Source organism: Oryza sativa, chromosome 2 (genome assembly GCF_034140825.1).
Source record: "Oryza sativa Japonica Group chromosome 2, ASM3414082v1".
NCBI lineage: Eukaryota > Viridiplantae > Streptophyta > Magnoliopsida > Poales > Poaceae > Oryza > Oryza sativa.
In genome coordinates, this window is record NC_089036.1 from 26,756,399 (window position 1) to 26,773,729 (window position 17,331).

General features: G+C 43.5%; 3 protein-coding genes across 3 annotated transcripts; 1 reads left to right on the forward strand and 2 right to left on the reverse strand.

Annotated features, from left to right (window-relative positions):
• Nucleotides 1–1,624: 1,624 nt before the first annotated feature.
• On the forward strand, nucleotides 1,625–2,603 carry LOC4330171 (putative glycine-rich cell wall structural protein 1). The gene has a single exon (XM_015768046.3). The coding sequence runs from the start codon at nucleotides 1,689–1,691 to the stop codon at nucleotides 2,331–2,333; it is 645 nt and encodes a 214-aa protein (XP_015623532.1). The 5' UTR covers nucleotides 1,625–1,688; the 3' UTR covers nucleotides 2,334–2,603.
• Nucleotides 2,604–5,313: 2,710 nt separating this feature from the next.
• LOC4330172 (cyclin-P4-1-like) lies at nucleotides 5,314–7,688 on the reverse strand. The gene is made up of 2 exons (XM_015768365.3): nucleotides 7,170–7,688; nucleotides 5,314–5,878 (listed from the first exon to the last, which is right to left on the reverse strand). Exons 1-2 carry the CDS (start codon nucleotides 7,544–7,546, stop codon nucleotides 5,617–5,619), a joined length of 639 nt encoding a protein of 212 aa, XP_015623851.1. The 5' UTR covers nucleotides 7,547–7,688; the 3' UTR covers nucleotides 5,314–5,616.
• A 2,552-nt stretch (nucleotides 7,689–10,240) lies between these two features.
• On the reverse strand, nucleotides 10,241–14,033 carry LOC4330173 (probable WRKY transcription factor 12). Its single transcript, XM_015769476.3, has 4 exons — nucleotides 13,535–14,033; nucleotides 13,379–13,440; nucleotides 13,131–13,304; nucleotides 10,241–10,660 (listed from the first exon to the last, which is right to left on the reverse strand). The coding sequence occupies exons 1-4, from the start codon at nucleotides 13,847–13,849 to the stop codon at nucleotides 10,495–10,497; spliced, it is 717 nt and encodes a 238-aa protein (XP_015624962.1). The 5' UTR covers nucleotides 13,850–14,033; the 3' UTR covers nucleotides 10,241–10,494.
• Nucleotides 14,034–17,331: the final 3,298 nt, after the last annotated feature.

The window sequence follows — 17,331 nt, forward strand, 5'->3', positions numbered from 1 at the left end:
CCCAGCTGCCGGCAATCGTTTCCGTCCCATCCCCTCGGCGGCGCGCCCCCGTCGACCGGAAATTGCCCTGGCCACCGCGCCGTTCCGCGCGCTCCCGGCGGCCCAGGACGAGCTGCAGCATGCACTGTGCACACACCTCACTGTACATGGGGGCGAGGTGACCATCGCCATCGAATCGCACGAGAAAGCTAGCCCAGTCGAAAGCTACGCGCGGAGACGGGATGGGTTCGTTGTCTCGTTGAATTACTCCCACCGATCGATCCCACCGCATGTCTGCGTCGTGCCCCTTTTCCCCCGGCCGACCACGCACGATTGCACGCACGCACGCACGCACCGCACCGCATGCATTGGTTGTGAGGCGGCGAGACGCGAGACTAGAGTTGAATTGTTATCTATAGGCTATGTATAAGAGATCCATGTCACCATATTTTTCTACATGGAAGAGATTAAATGAAGAGAGAGAAAGCAAAGCTATCTACTAGTCTAGAGATAGTCTATAGAGAAAAACAAGGCAATGGATTAGAGAGCTATAGATACCCATATAGACATACTATTGAGGTGATTTACTATTAATCTAATCTATTGTTGAGATGTATATGTTTTACAGAGAACACCTTACTTTACCATTGTGGGTGCCATTACCATTGTGGGTGCCATTAAAGGAAGGATGCTGTAATTGTAGTATTGTACTATTATTAAGTGTGTCCTACCATGGGCACAGTGCCGACGGTATCACAAAAGGCTTCATATATCCTTGTTAACCCCGAGGGTCAAATTTAACGGCTACGTATGTGGTCAGTGCTTGCTTACCACTATCTTGATGCCCGTGATTATGGCCTTGGATATCTTAGGCCGCGGCTTGGCTACTTGATTACGACGTTCAAGCACGCCGCATTGGCACGATCGAGTATCAAATATTATTGCGCCCATCTTTGGATCAAACCGCTAGATAACTAGTACTACCACTCCAGTAATGTACAGCACTAGCTAGCTATGAGTGTAAATAAACGGACTCCCGATTGAGTGTGTGTACTCGTGTTCACGAAATCACTATCGACGTCACGCCCATATCGTTTTCTCCTCTTTGCCATGCGTGCGGTCACGGGCGCGCTAGCCGCTAGCCGCCGAGAGATCTCTCATTGTCATCAACACGAACCTCTGGGAACAGACGAACGACGCAGGGCCAGCTGCATAGTGGCAACATCAAAATTTTTTGTCCAGCTGTTGCTAGCACATTTGCACACCTCGACACTAGCCATCAGCGAACCGGATTCTCTAGCTCACGGGGCCTCGCTCTCGACGAAGAAAAATGCACGCACATGAAGGAACAAAAGAAAACAGAGATCATTCCTTCTCATGCCATTACAGTGCGACGCGGCACGGACGGGATAAAGGTGAAAGCGGCTTTGGCGAGAGACTTTTGTAACGCTCGGTCGGCAGCGCAGCTGCGCAAAGCAAAGCTTGGCGATCGACGCGACGAAGAGGACATGCATGGCAAAGCAGAATGGCAAAAGGCAGCAGCAGCAAATCGATCGATCAAATCGTGGCAATGGGCCGGTGGTGCGTGAGCGCGATCGGTTGCCTGTGGACGCTATAAATAGGGGCATGGCACGGGACATCCACTGCAAGTGCAACACAAGTACGCAGAGCCAAGAAACAGAGCAAGAGTGAGTGAGAGAGAGCTTGCAATGGAAAGAAGCGGTGAGCGGCGGCGAGAGAGGGTGGTGGCGGCGGCTCTTGCGGTGCTCCTCCTCGTCTTCGCGTCCGCGTTCGTGCGGTGCAGGGGCGACGCCGACGGCGAGGGGGACGGCGCCGGCGCGGCCGAGCCGGGAAAGACGGGGCCGCCGCTGCCGCCCGGGTGGAAGGGCGGCTCGGGGTCCGGCCAGGGGTCCAGCCCCGACGGTGCTTGGAGGTATGGCTGGGGCTGGGCCGCTAGCCCTGGCGGCAAGGGCTCCGGGTTCGGGTTTGGGTACGGTGGCAGCAGAGGCGAAGGTGGCGGCGGCGGTGGCGGCGGCGGCGGAGGAAGCGGTCGAGCATATGGTTTCGGTGGAGGATACGGTGGCCACCCCGGAGGCTTTGGAGGTGGCGGTGGCGGTGGCGGCGGCGGCGGCGGCCGCAACTATGGTGGCGGCAGCGGCGGCATTGGAGGATATGGCAACTATGGTGGTGGCTATAATGGGGAACCTGGAGGGGGTGGTGGCGGAGCCGGAGAAGGTGGTGGATATGGCGGGGATTATGGCGGCGGCGATGTCGGTGCAAACTGGAGCAAGCGCGGGAGCTTCCGCGGCGGCGGCGGCAAGACACAGCAGAAGGACGGTGGCGGTAACAACTGAAGCCGCCCGTCCTCGTCTTCCTCCTCTGGCCATGAGACGAACCATGAGCTTCATAACTAGAGCAATGTATAGGAATCTCCTAAGATATATATAGTGTCATGTCATCCATGCTACGTTATCAACTGGGGAACGCTGATGTACGAGCTTCAATTTGAGCATAGCGGTACCGTACGTGCTGTGTTCTTCAGGCTTTGTAACTGGTAGTACCTTCTACTACGATGGTTCATGCCCCAAATGCCAATATAGTACTCGACTTGTGAATTGGTGATACGCCATGCTAGCTAGTTGCTTCTGCGCTGTGTTCGTGGCGGAATTCCGTCTGGCTTGCGTTTCCAACTTCCTGAATAATCGACCTGCATGTCAGATTTCTGAAGCAAAGCTAGATGTAACCGAAGGCTATTCGGCATAACGTATTGGATGGCATGAAAACATAAATTCTCTGCTAGTCTGCTACTATTGTCTGATGTATAGCGGAGCTGCTATGGATTACCAAATGTGAAATACGGCAATTTTGATTTTCTTTTAAGTTAAATTCTTGAAAGTTTGATCAAGTTTATAGAAAAATATAACAACACTTATATAACACCAAATTAATTTCACTACATCTATTACCTCTATCCCATAATAATTGTATTTATAGGGTTTGAATTTGTCCCAAAATAATTATCACAATAGAGTACTAATGATCCTATTAATCACTTCTCATCCAAATTTCTTCCTATTTTACCCTCAACTACTCTCCACTCTTACCTATAAACCGTTTGACAAGGGGTATTATAGTCTTTTTTTCTCAAATCTCAATATATGCTAAACAACCTAGAATAACAATTAATATATGTAACATTTAACATATTTTGGTAGTTTCTTTGTTTTATGTTTAAAATTTTATTACATTTTTCTGTAAACTTGGTCAAACCTAACAACGTTTAACTTAAAAAAAGTTAAAACAACTTATAATATAGAAGGGTGGCACCTCCAACCACGGCTTGCTCCCCATCCCCATCCTCATCCCTTTCACCGTCTGCAGCCTCTGCCATCCATCTCTCCCTCACCGATTGCGCCGCTCTCTCATCCTCCACATCCAACCGTGAGCTCTAGCACCCTATCTTGGGCTCCATTGGTCTAGAAATCATAAAAAAAAAACACTAAAGGGTAAGTAGTGATACATATCAAATAATCAAGAAATTGTAATAGCATGATTCCAAATAAATGAATAATAATAACATGTTTCTAAAGTCGAAAATTTATAATAGTATGGATCCAATTAAACATATAATTTATGCCCTAGTGTACAAAGCTATAATATAAACCATGGGCCAATATTCATTATGGGCTAAACTTTTCAGCATATTCAGAGTACAGTGGTCACTACTAATTGGGCCATGCCCAGGGCCTCTATTAGTATTCGGCCTACTGCAGTTTTGTGGGGATTCTGGTAACTGTATAAATGAAAAATAATATTTGGGCCTCTCTTTTTTAAGTAATGGCTCAATCACTAACTAATCCACTACACATATTTTCTTATGAAGGTTACAGAATTCTCCTATTCTTCTATATGCTCTTGTGTTTCAATTCTTAAAAGGAGAGAGAAGTTGTGATAAACAATATGATTATTCGTGGTGGCGGAAGTCAGCAGTGAAGACGACGACTCCTCGAGGAGATAGGTTGTGACGGTAGCTCGGCTTAGGTTGTGGTCTACGATGACAATGTCGTGGTAGTAGCATATCACTGACGAGATAAGCTACGGCAACTCAGTGGAGGTCATGGTTTCGGACAAAGAAGATGTAGCGGCGGATGTTCTCCGGTGAGATAAGCTTCGACGGCTTTGCAGAGGTGAGGTTATGCGGCAATGATTTTTTTTTGGGGGGGGAGGGGGACATCATAGCGCCATTGAATTTTGGCAAGATAAGCTGTGGCAGCTCAGGGGAGGTGTTAGTCTATGACGACGACGACATGACAGCGATGAACATATTCACGTTCAGGGAGCACAGTTTGTTCGGACATCACGAAACCGGTGCTTATCGATGACAAGGCGGTTGGGTGGACTAGTTCTGTCCCCTTCCTTTGTTCATGACGGAGCAGAGGAACTTTTATGGTTGTTGTAACAACAACGAGAGGGTGTGGAGGTGGAAGAGCGGGCTAGCTCCGCATTCCCCTAAAGTTTGAAGTGATGAGGGAAAATTTGAAGCTAGTCTCTTCTAATATTTTCTTTTAGTTTGCTTGTTTTTCTGTGTATCTTAATGAACTCGTGTAATATTTAGTTGTGTATATCTACTTATGGATATAGATACCGTACTTCTATCTTATTACCTAAAAGAATGATAATTAATTAGCTGACAAGTAAGCTCATAAGCTATGGGTAGTTAACATATGTTCGTAGCCAAATTGTTTTTTCATTGCAACTCGTAGAAATTAAATTTGATTTTATATGTTTGTGGAGTGATTTCTCACATATTAATCTATTATTTTTTTCATAATCATTTGAATGACATACAAATAACGAGAGAATATCTCCTAAAAAAATTAGAATAGTTTCCTATACTGTAGTACTACCTCTGTCAAAATTACTTGTCGTTTTGAGTTTTTGTTTATAACGTTTTACAATTTGTCTTATTCAAAAGATTATTGAATTATTATTTATTTTGTTTGTGGCTTACTTTATTATCAAAAGTACTATAAGTATGGCCTATCTTTTTATATATGTACTAACTTTTTAAATAAGATGAATGGTCAAACGTTAAAAGCAATAAATCAAAACGACATCTAATTTGGAACGGAGCGGCCATAGATACTACTGGCATAGTATTTCATTTCCCTCCAGTACCCAAGATTTCGGTGCCTGTAATTATTGTGATAGTCATAGGAGCTTGGTGAGCCCCCCTCCCGCCCATTGCTTACGGTCACATCTCTTGCCTTTCAGTAGTGGTTGGCGCATCCACCGTGTGTGAGAACGCCAGTCTGAGCTATATGGTCGACTACATACTTCACTTCCAAGATTGAAAATTACTTTTTCCATCAAAATTTACATAGGATCAAATTGCATAAATGTTTCACTGATCTACACCATTAGTACACACCGAAACAAAAAAAGAAAAAAAGAAAAAGAACAAAGGAGTGCACAGCAAGAATGCACTGCTGTACGCATCATGCAGGAGGAGAGGGCGATCGACCACCTATTAGCTACTATAGCTAGCAGGCTAACTAAACTAATCAAAGCAACTGCCACACTAACTAATACTCCAGCACGTAGGACAGATCACATGTATGTACGCAGTGTGACATGCTAGCTTGCTTCCATGGCCGCTTCACGCAGCGAGCTGCTGCTGCTGCTGCCGGCATCGTCCTCGGACAGGCAGCAGTAGTGCAGCCTCGTCGGCGGCGCCGCGCAGAGCATCTCGGACTGGAGCACGGCGCAGTAGTCGGCGAACGTCTCCGGCGTCACGTTCAGGTCGAACCCTACGCCGAACAGGAAGTCCACCTCGAGGTAGTTCATCTCCGCCAGGCTGATGCCCCCGACCTTGGCGAAGTAGGCGTTGTTGTAGCATCTGAATATATATATACAGATCGATCGATCATGTCAAAAGTCAAAACAATTCGGCTGTTAATCTTTTCAGACAAAAAGAAATTAATGACAGTATTATTGTATATTGCCTGTATGCTCCGTCCATTCTTTCAGATCGTTTATGATTGCTCTCCAATGATTGACGGCACAATCACCAGTAGCATCGAAGGGATCGATCAAGCGACCGAACAAAATCGCAACCACAAATCACCGAATTGGCCCCAAACGGGCTCATTCAGTACGCCAAGTTGGCAATTAAGTATTGTCACAGTAGTGTCGCTCTTACTCTTAAGAAAAAGCTAGAAAAAAGAGATGCTCCCGATGAGGCCCTGACACGGGGAAATTGAGCTGCAAACATCAGCAGCAAGGGCAAGTTGCCAGTCCCAATCCCCCACAACTGGCACTGAATTAAATTCCAAACAAAAAGGCGAGGGGGTCCTTGTGCAGGGTGGAATTCTGGTTTGTGTTCTTGGGTCCACGGTGGATGTGTGTGGTTGGACGCAAGGAATAGTGAAATGATACCACCTCATTTTTTTTTGCTTTGCTGGACAAGCATAATTCTGTCCATGTACTGCGTTTGTTTGCGTGGACAAATCACTTTGGGTACCCGGTGCAAAGCCTAGTTTTGACAGCAAAGTTGAGGTGGAAACCTTTCCCAGTGGCTTCTTTGGAGCATGATTACCGACAATTAATAGCTGGTGGTTGCTGTGATATTCAGATGTAACTATTTCGGAGGTTCTCTTTGCCTTCCGTTTCAAGACTGTAAGGAAAAACTCATTTTGGAATTGTAAAAACAGAAAAATTCCTGAACTAGGGACCGAAATGATTCTGGAGTTACTTCGAAGACACTCCCAGTTTATTCCTAGCTGGCAGTGTCTCGAACAAGGGAAGTTTGTGAATAGAACAAAACTATGTCGAGTAGGAATAAGAAACAAAGTGATTGAAATTATCCAACTATAAGTTGAACCCAAAGCACGGTACAAAATTCAGGTGATTCATCAAATATCCATCGGCGATTCACCACTCAGGTGTGTTGAAATTTAGTTCTCTGTAAATATTGACAACCCGAGTAATTAAACAAGATTACAAGAACATGCCAGGAACAGAGTGAGTTCTATTGCAAATTCATTTTTTCTTCTCTAGAACCAATCAAGAAGATGATCGTGTTACGTGTAAACGTGCCTGCATATTAGCTGGTTAAAACCGTTCTGTTACTTGATCATGAGACCGTAAATGCGTGAAGAGTGGCAGCAGAGTTTGCAGAGAAAACTCACATGTCATCCATGAACTTGACTGCGGAGAGCACGGCGGTGATGAGGAGCCGATGCACGCTGTAGGAGTCGACGGCGAGGGCGAGGGCGAGGCACCGCCGGCCGCGGCGCAGGAGCCGGTCGAGGTAGATGTAGGCGACGACGTAGCACGCCGGGCTGCACCCGGCGAACCGCGCGATGCGCGCCGCGTACGCGCGGACGGAGATGCCCGGCTTGGCCGTCGCCCGGAACGGCGACGCCGGCGCCGCGGCGAGCTCCGCGGGCGTCGCGGCCGCGTCGTTGCGCCCCGCGACGCGCTCCAGGATGCCGGCGAGCGCGGCGACCACCCGCGGCATGTCCTGGTGGGCGCTCTCCCCCACCAGCTCTGCGCCCTCGGCCATGGCTTCCCTTGCCTCGCTCCGCAGGCGCGCGTTGGCGGCGCACGTGATGTGCTGACCCGGCCTCAGAGCTGGTGGGGAGCAGCTGAAGTTCGGGAGAGAGCACGGAATCCGTTATATGGAACGGAAGCAAGAGGGAAAATGATATCCCAGAGATGTGACACCGCTTCTGTTAAGGTCTTTGCATGACATTTCAGCAAAAAATAGTCTTCAAACAGGGCAACATATTCTATGCACACATGCCCTCACGTGTACACACGTGCACACCAACTAAAAAATGTCACCAAAAAATCTAGAAAAAATCATACACATACTTTCAATTGTATTACACCTAGAGTTAAAATCTTAACGTCAAATTCATTATATTTTAGCCGTAACAAAAAATCTGACAGTTTTAAGGTTACAATTTTGTCAGAATTTTATCTTTTTTGTTATTCTCTATGTAGAATGAATTTGAATATACGACTTTGCACGTAGATATAATACTATTAAAAGTACATGTATAAATTTTTCTAGAATTTTTTGTGAAAATTTTTAGTTGGTGTACACGGTGTACACGCGAGAACCTGTGTGCATATATACGCTCCCTTCAAACAGAGGCGATACAAGGGACGCAGCCACGCAGGCACCACCGCAGCAGACAGCAGGTGAGGAGTCGCGACCGCGGAGATAAAAATAGCGGGCTCGCCGCATCCGCCGGGACGGGTGCTCCGCACGGCGCTGGAGGAAATCAACGCAATTTGGGGCGCATTGGACCGTGTCACCCTCTTCTCCTCTGGGCCCAACCAGGATGCCCGCGAACGTGCGTCCTGCCTCCTCAAGTTGGGCCGGGACGGGATCCCTGCGCACGCAGTGACCGGGCCGTGTTTCCTAGGCCATCATGATGGGCCAGCGCGTGTAGGTGGAGCTCATGATCGAAGATTCGAAGGTGACACACCCACTCACCTCGATTTCATGGCAAGCTCGATCGATCTCACAGTGTTAATTTTTTCTTCAGCGACCACATTTTGAGGCCCTCCCCGATGGATGACCACAATACCAGACCGATCGATTCGCGTGCAGCTGCATGCCTGCATGCCCTCCCTATGCATGGCTAGCTTCTGAATACACACACCAGCTGAAAGACGCCGAGGAGATGCGAGCACGCGAGTGTTGATGGCGGTTTTGTTTGCGAGCCCCTGTTCGTTTTCGCCGGAACTGCAGGTTCTCTGTTGCAACAATCATTAGCGCGCATCGATCGAAGCATATATGTGCATCGATGCACATATACGTAGGAGTACATACAAGTACGCAGAGGAGCGCCGCGCTGATGAGCCTGTGTTGTTTTTTCTCCTCCTTTTAGTTCCTGTGTTGTGTGTTCTGTCAGGCCTGCGCTCATCAGTACGTAGTATATGATCAAACTTAGTACACCAAAGTGGAAAAAAAAATAAAGGTGTACAATATGATCTACTACCTCTGTCCTAAAATAAGTGTAGCAATAGGTATCCGTGTCCAATGTTTGACCGTCCGTCTTATTTAAAAAATTTATGAAAAAATTAAAAAAAAAATAGTCATACATAAGTATTATTTATATTTTATCATCTAACAACAATAAAAATACTAATCATAAAAAAAATTAAATAAGACGAACGGTCAAACGTTAGATATGAATAGTACAGAATTGTAGTTGTTTTGGGACGGAGGGAGTAACTTAGGACTCACGGATACTACCTCCAACCAAAAAATAAACCTACTCCATCCGTCCCATAAAGAACGCATTTTTGGATTTCTGTATCTAGTTTCCTGTCCATCTTATTTGAAATATTTATGGAACAAATAAAAAAATAGTTATACATAAAATAATATTTATGTTTTATCATCTAATAATAATAATACTAATCATAAAAAAATTAAATAAGACGAAGAGTCAAATGTTCTATAAAAATAAAAAAAAATGCACTCTTTATCGGACGGAGGGGAGTATACTCTTTACGAGACATCGTATAAAATATGAGATAACGTACTAGATTTATTTTTTATCGTAGGAAGGGAATACCTGTATGCGCATGCATGCAGAATTGCAGATCACCGGACTTGCAGTGTAGTACTGCATCCATGAACTGATCTCAAAGTGAGTATATAGGATGTGTTTAGATTCCAAAAAAATTTGGTCAAAAAAGTCTTGATGTTTGAACACACGCATGGAGCATTAAATGTGGTCGAAATTTTTTTTGCATAGTTTGCATGTAAATTGCGAGATGGATCTTTTGAGCCTAATTGCGCCATGATTTGACAATGTGGTGCTATAGTAAACATTTGTTAATGACGGATTAATTAGACTTACAGTAAATTCGTCTCGCAGTCTACAGGTGGAATCTGTAATTTGTTTTATTATTAATCTACGTTTAATACTTTAAATGTGTGTCCATATGCTTAAAAAAAATTTGGACGATGAACTAAACACGGCAATAGCTAGTTATAGTCGTAAAGTGAACTGCGTTCATGAAAACACTTTCCCCAGTACTATATACTCCCTCCGTCTTAAAAAAAACGAATCTTGTACTGAATGTGACATATTCTAGTATAATGAATCTGGATAGAGGTATGTCCAGATTCGTAGTGCTAGGATGTGTAACATCTAGTACTATATTGGTCCAATATTGGAGTTTTTTATGTGTAACACAAACTTTGCATGTGCTGATGTGTTTATAGAAGAAATACATAGCTTAATTTATTGACTGCTGCTTGTAAATTGTACGTGCATGCACGCAATACATCTCACGTATAGCTAGCAGTACTGGTACATTGCGCAGGCATGGCTCGATATTACGTCGCCTATATATCTCAACCATCAAAATGAAAGAGAGCTAGAGCTAGCCACAGTTAATCGATCAAACGGTGGACATATAGGTATACGACGGTATATATATTGATGGATGGATCAACGACGAAAATGCAAAGTGCTAAAATCTTCAGAAGGAGCTGAAGCAGTTGGTGTGCTCGCCGGAGGAGTTGTCGTCGCAGGGGGAGTGCGTGTGGCGGCCCTCGTAGGTGGTGATCACCATGCGGCAGTCCGTCGACAGCCGCTCCACCCGCTTCTTCACGCGGCAGTTGCTGTGCGTGCACCTGAAGTAGCTCCTGCATGCATGCATATGCGCATTCATATATATATCGTCGATCAGTTTTGGCATGTGTACATCCAAATCACACAAAAATGCCTGTTTGTAGTTCTGATCTCCAACAGATCAGAAGCTCCGCAAAACAAGAGATTATATTCATGGTGTCCTCCTATATACTTCCTCCGTTTCACAATGTAAGTCATTCTAATATTTCCCACATTCATATTGATGTTAATGAATCTAGATAGATATATATGTCTAGATTCATTAACATCAATATAAATGTAGAAAATGCTAGAATGACTTACATTATGAAACGGATGGAGTACTAGTCTATCCCTTATACTAGGGGACGGAGGGAGTACTGACTAACAAATTTCCATTTCTCAATCTAATATATAGATTAAAAAAATATAGATGTGTTTATTTACTGAAATGAAAGGACTATTACATGTTTTTTTAGATATTTGGCAGTGCGATGACTCCCGCATGCGACGTAATTAGCTAATTGACAACATTAATTAATTTTTATCGATCGAGTTCTGCAAGGAGATGGGAGTTAGATTGGGCCCGCGCATCGCAGCGGAAGTTCTGTATAATAATAGAACAAATAACATGTAAAAATAGCTAGATGACGGATGACGTAATTTTATATAATTTTCATCTTTGATCGACCATGAAAAAAGTTAAAAATAGTTTAGATGGCGTGATTTTTAATAATTTAAATCATATATAAATTGATCATTAAAAAGTAAAACTAAGGTGATATGCCTCAACGACAAAATAAAAAAAAGGAGAAATAATATAGATTAATCATCTAAAGACAAAACTAAGGTGATATAACTTCGTATGAGAAAGAAAATGATAAAAATAATTTGGACCATAAATTAATCATCTAAGTGTCAAAGACAATTGAGGTGATATGGTTTAATGAGATAAAGAAATAGTATCATTATATGAACATTATACATAGATATATAAGATGCCAGATACAGTGCAGTATACTCCTAACACAGCTTCTCACAAACGGATGTATGAATTTGGAACTGAAGCATCTTTCTTATTAATGTACCTTTTGTGCCTATGTTAATTGGCTGCTAATTGCCGTTTATTTTATCGCATGAAATAGCTAAGGCTTACACTACTTGTGTTGTATGAGTGTGTAGAATGGCATGCATCGTCCTTAGTTTTGCAAATTTAGGGTCCTCTCTTTCATGGTGCCAATATTAGGATCCGTTATACCTTAATTAATTACCCCAAGACTCCTTCTCATACATGCATATTCAGAATATTTGTGGTAAGAACTCGATCCTTAATCTATTTATGACCCGTCCCTTTATCTGCATCAGGGATGACAGTACCTATCATAAATTAAAGAACTGATACGGCTAGTTATGTATGATGAGTTTGTTAAACTTGTCACCGAAATGTAACTAGTAACTAATTAAGCTTGTTCACCAAAATGTAACAATTTGCATTAAAAATATTTTTTTAATAAAACTGTGCAGAAGGTGAGCCTGTCAGATTCAGCTCAATAGATTATTTTCATTGTTATAACAAAGTGAACCCCAATTTAATTAAAATACCAATTAATTCTTGGACCTTAATTAACTAGTACATAATTAAGATTATTTGCAAGGGTCATCTGATGACAAGTGTGTGAAACTTTTCCATATACTGGCGAACACTTTTGACATATGGATCATATAATTTGACAGCAATATGTTATAGGAGTAGCTGCGTTTATTTCGATTGTAGGTAGAAGCAAAATAAACATATATATCATAAGTACAGAGCTAATAGATAAGCACATACCAAATTAAATGAGGAATTTTACATTTCCCTTGTTAAGAGATACCATATTTTCTATTGTAAAGACTTGGTAGTACCTTAAATACTAATTACAGAGGTACCAGAATTTACATTAAAAACGGTGGCACCTCCTAACATCTCTTAAGTACTGTAAAATCGCTTTTAACTATATTGATATAAAAAGGAAAAGTAATAATCTAGCCTGCATATATATAATTATATTTGTAGATATTTTGCCTTGTCTTAAATCAGCTTCTAATCTATTCATATCAAGACCTTTGTTGACAAGTTAGTTTAACCAGGCATGCATTAATTCTCTTCTGCCATAGAGAGTACCCTTGGTATATTTGGTTTGGAGGAATTTCACGAGAATTTTGGAGAAATTGAAATGTTTCCTGTGAAAATCCTACAAATTTTCCATGTTCTGAAGAAGCCCTTTAGGAGAAAAAACAAGATCAACATTGCTCAGTTCTGTACATATAAAATTGATATTTTATCTGGTATATATAAACTTGCGTATTACTAATTAACCAAATTAAATAGGCATCGAGACATTCTTCTGTTTATGTTTATAATTAGTTAATTGATAAGAAACGGGGAATCTATTATCTACACATATGTATAAATGATATAAGAAATCAAATATGTAGGGTTTTGGTTAAGTTGAGCATATGTACCTGGGATGGAGACTGTTCTTGACAACCTTCTGTCCGTACTTCCTCCACTTGTACCCGTCATCCAGCACATCCACTTCGCTTCTGGTCTGGAAGCAGAACCTCGGCTCCCTCATCTTCCTCCTGATCTTCATCTTCCCCTTCTCCCCCATCGCCGCCATCGTCGAGCCCCTCCACCTGCAAGCTCCCACAACTGGAGATCTCAGCATGGGTTTGCATCTATCTTATGTTTTCACTATATGCACGCGTACCATGTAGTGGAGCCATTGCAAGTAGTACTCTCATTGCCAGCTTTGGTTACAGTGGTGGCCACCTGAAGAACAAGATCATACTCTATGAGAATTAGTAAGGAACAAGAAAAGAGACCTTGTTGATAATCAGAATAAAATCTAGCCCAGCCAGTTTACCTCCTCAGCGCCGCCAATATTGGGCATGGAACCGGCGGCTGCACTGTGCTTCCCCAATGCGACGGTTGCGGCGGCGGCGGCGGCGGAGTTGCTTAACGGAAGCGCCGGCAGAGGGTACAGCCCGCAGTGGTCAGAAGAGAGCATCACGCCATGGATTCCGGGCTGATCTTCTTGGTCGAATGGCATCTGGAGTAGCTTCGGATGGCACGGTAGTTGAAGTGGAGGAGGAAGAGGCATGCCGTGGTGATCTGGCAAAAGATAGAAATTCGGAAGACAAGTCCCCAGTTGGCCACCTCCTTCCATGCAAGTATGCATATGGCTATAGCTATATCGTGTGTGGCGTTTGTGGCAGTAGTAGTGATCTCTATCTATCGCCAATCGATCAAAGTGGCTCTTGGGACATAGGATTTCTTGGGATAGATCTCCTCTCCCTGTCTTTTTGGTGTCAATTTTTGATAGGGTTTGATGCTTTCAGGGTCTAAGTGGTGGGCTATGGCTCTCTGGACTTTGGAGTCTAGGCTGCCCTTTAAAGGGCTTTTTGCTCAAATTGTGTCGTGGGTACAGTGCCTGCTTCAGTAGCTGTTGCCCTCTCCTTGAGCTAGCTAGGTATAGTGCATGCTAATTTATCGGCTCTTGGCAAGATGTCGGATCTGCCTTCTGTAGCTGATATGTGTACTACTTATATAGATGTCGGATCACAACTGATTAATCGTTAATCATGTTTTCTATGAGAAACGCTGTTGCTATGATATTTGGTTCTTGAACTTTCATCAGTGCCACGAGCTTCCTGTTTCAGTCGATATATATGTTTCATGTTTCTATACCAGATTAGCTAGTTAATTGCAACTTTAGTGTTGTGTAAGCCAGAAACTTTTGGCCACTACTTTGAATCTGTGATCAGCAGGGCTTTTTCAGGCTGGGCGCATGTATTATTGCAGCGATTGTTCCGCGTACAGGATAGCACTGATTGTACCTTTTGTTCCCTGCAATTGCCAGATCATTTATATGACTTTTGGATAGATGCTCCTCACAAAAGATCATACTGGTGCTCATAGTTCTCTGTGATGCGCACCTATGTGAATCAACTCTAGTCTTTTCCTGAATCATCACTATCCTACTTTATTGGGTGCGTATGTATATCTAGGGTACGTGTGTCTTCCGAAAGGGACTGGTTTTGATGTTTATTCACAAATTAATATCCACAATTAAACCAATAATAAAACATTTGACTGCAGTACTGCCTGGTCTCACCTACCTACCTCCCATCCCATGTGTTATAAAGCCGGTCCCGAAATCACATCGGAAACCAAATGCGGAAGAAACACCATAGGAGATCTAAACATGGTGACGACACCGAGGCGTGATATTTGATAACGGAGTTCAGCCGAGACCTACATCTCCAGGGCATTAATTATGGACGCTCCTCCCCGATCCAGCATATTACAGTGTATCAGAGTTACAACGACTCATAGCCGGCAGCCACTCCCTCTCGCATGCTATGTCGCCCTATCGGTTACAACAGGCACGCTCCTCTATTTATGAGAGAGCCTAGGATAGAGTCCGACTCTTACTCTAATCCTAACACCTAGTACAACTCCAAGTCCTAAACTGTAACCGATTGCGTACACATATTCAACACAAACTCTAACAAACTCCACCTTGATGAATATGCCACGCCAACCTGAATTTGTTCTTTGCACGAAACTCCGTGCACCTGAAATTGAGTTGATCCCTTTTCGCCGTTCACGCCGAGCCGCCCCGATAAGACTCCACCAGGCTCACCATAACAAGAGTCAACTCCTGCTATCCCTGTAATTTCTTCTTCTTGACTCCACCTACAACAGTGCTCCACCTTCTCACCTATTACCACAGTCGTCTTGCCAAACAAAATGGAATTCCTTCCTAACTGTCACATCATAGACTTCCCCGAAGACCATGTTCAACTCCATCTACCGTCTTAAAGTTGACTTGATCTAATCCATGGCCAGATAACCGACGTCATCACCAAATAAATAAATCAAACTCACCAGACATGTAGTGAACCCTTTCTTTCTTGTTGTCTTATGAACCGAGCTAATAAATCCAACATCCACGCTTTCCGCATCCGTAGACTGAATATCCGATAATTTGAGAAAATTCACCATTGCCTTAAATCACCCGAAGAAATTACCAACATAGCGATTGCTCTTCATCTTTAGTGACGCATATTTTATATATCCCCATTATGCAAGCCCCGCAGATTCTGGATATACCCTGTACTGCCAAACGGCCCGTTGATTCCATCAACGATTTTCACCCACTGTTTCCCGGGATTTCTAACTGTCTCGTACAACTGCATAACTAAGTTAAGCCACCCTTGCAATCTTGCCGAACCAATACTTTGGCTTGCCATATCACCTCAGCTTTACCTCATGTACAAATTAACCATTACACACAGCATGGTCCCAACTAACCAAATCCCTGTGCATAACTAACGTAGCATGCAATCAGCTTGTTCCATGCACAAGCCATCCCAATACTTCAGAAAATGCATCGTTGTAACTTGTCCTTGCCGTCCACAGTTGCTTCCCGTGAACAACTCACTCAGTGAAACAGTACTCAGCCCAAATGCCCAATGAACGGTAATTGATGATGGAGAAGCACGACTTAAAAGGTAGGGGCGGTCCTCATCCATCAGACTAGTCTTTTGGGTTGTGTAGGTCCAGGACCTAAAGTTGTGACTCCGGTTGAGCTTGTGGTGGAGCAGGCCTCATGTGACCTGGGTGGCCCACGGTCAGTGGGCCGGGCTGCGCACATTAACAAGTGGTATCAGAGCCCAAGTTTAGAACCCGGAACGATTTTCATGGGTCACATGGTGAGGAGGCCAAGTAACAAGTCTTCGAGGTCACATAGGTGATGGGTTGATGTGACGGGGAGATTGTTGGGCCCGAGGCCAGGTAATAAGTCTTCAGGGTCACATGGGTTGATGTGACGGGGAAGATTGTTGTTCCCGATGTGTGACGGGGAGATTGTTGGATTTAGTCCCATATCAATAATTAATGATGGGGAGTACGACTTAAAAGGTGGGGCAGTCATCACCCATCAGACTAATCTTTTGAGTTTGTTGGTCCAGGACCTAAAGTTGTGGCTCATGTTTAGCCTGTGGGGGAGCAGGCCTAATGTGACATGGGTGGCCCATGGTTGATGGGTCGGGCTACGCACTCTAACCCATGAAAACAAACCTAAAATTGAATGCGACTTAATCTAGCACAATAAATTTGGACATGAACTTAATCTAGCACAATAAATTTGGACATGAGGTTATCCAGATTCGTGGTACTAGATTAAATCACATCCAATATAAGGTTAATTTATTTTTTTGGGACTGAGGAAGTAGCTAGTTGCTGCTGAAAAAAAATTATGTAGCAAGGTTTTAAAAAAACAATCAAATAACTAGTTTTTATTTTTGAAAGCATCTGAACCTCATACTTACATACATGATTCACCGGGAAAGGTTTTAAAATGCAACCGGTACGTAGTCAATAACCCCTGGCGGTTTCATCGATAATCGAGCGGTTAAATTTGGATTTTTTTTTGCCAAAATATTGAATTTTTGTTTGATTTTCTTTAACTTGGCTAGTTTACGGAGAGGCTTTCGTAAATGGTCGGTTCAATAAGACCGATAACCATGATAACTTATCAATTATCATCGCATTTTGAAACCCTACCACAAGATCTCAAACTCAACGCATCTTAGCTTGAAAGCCTATTGAGTTTCATGCACTAATTAGTTCTTATAAGCTTAAACAGATTAGAAA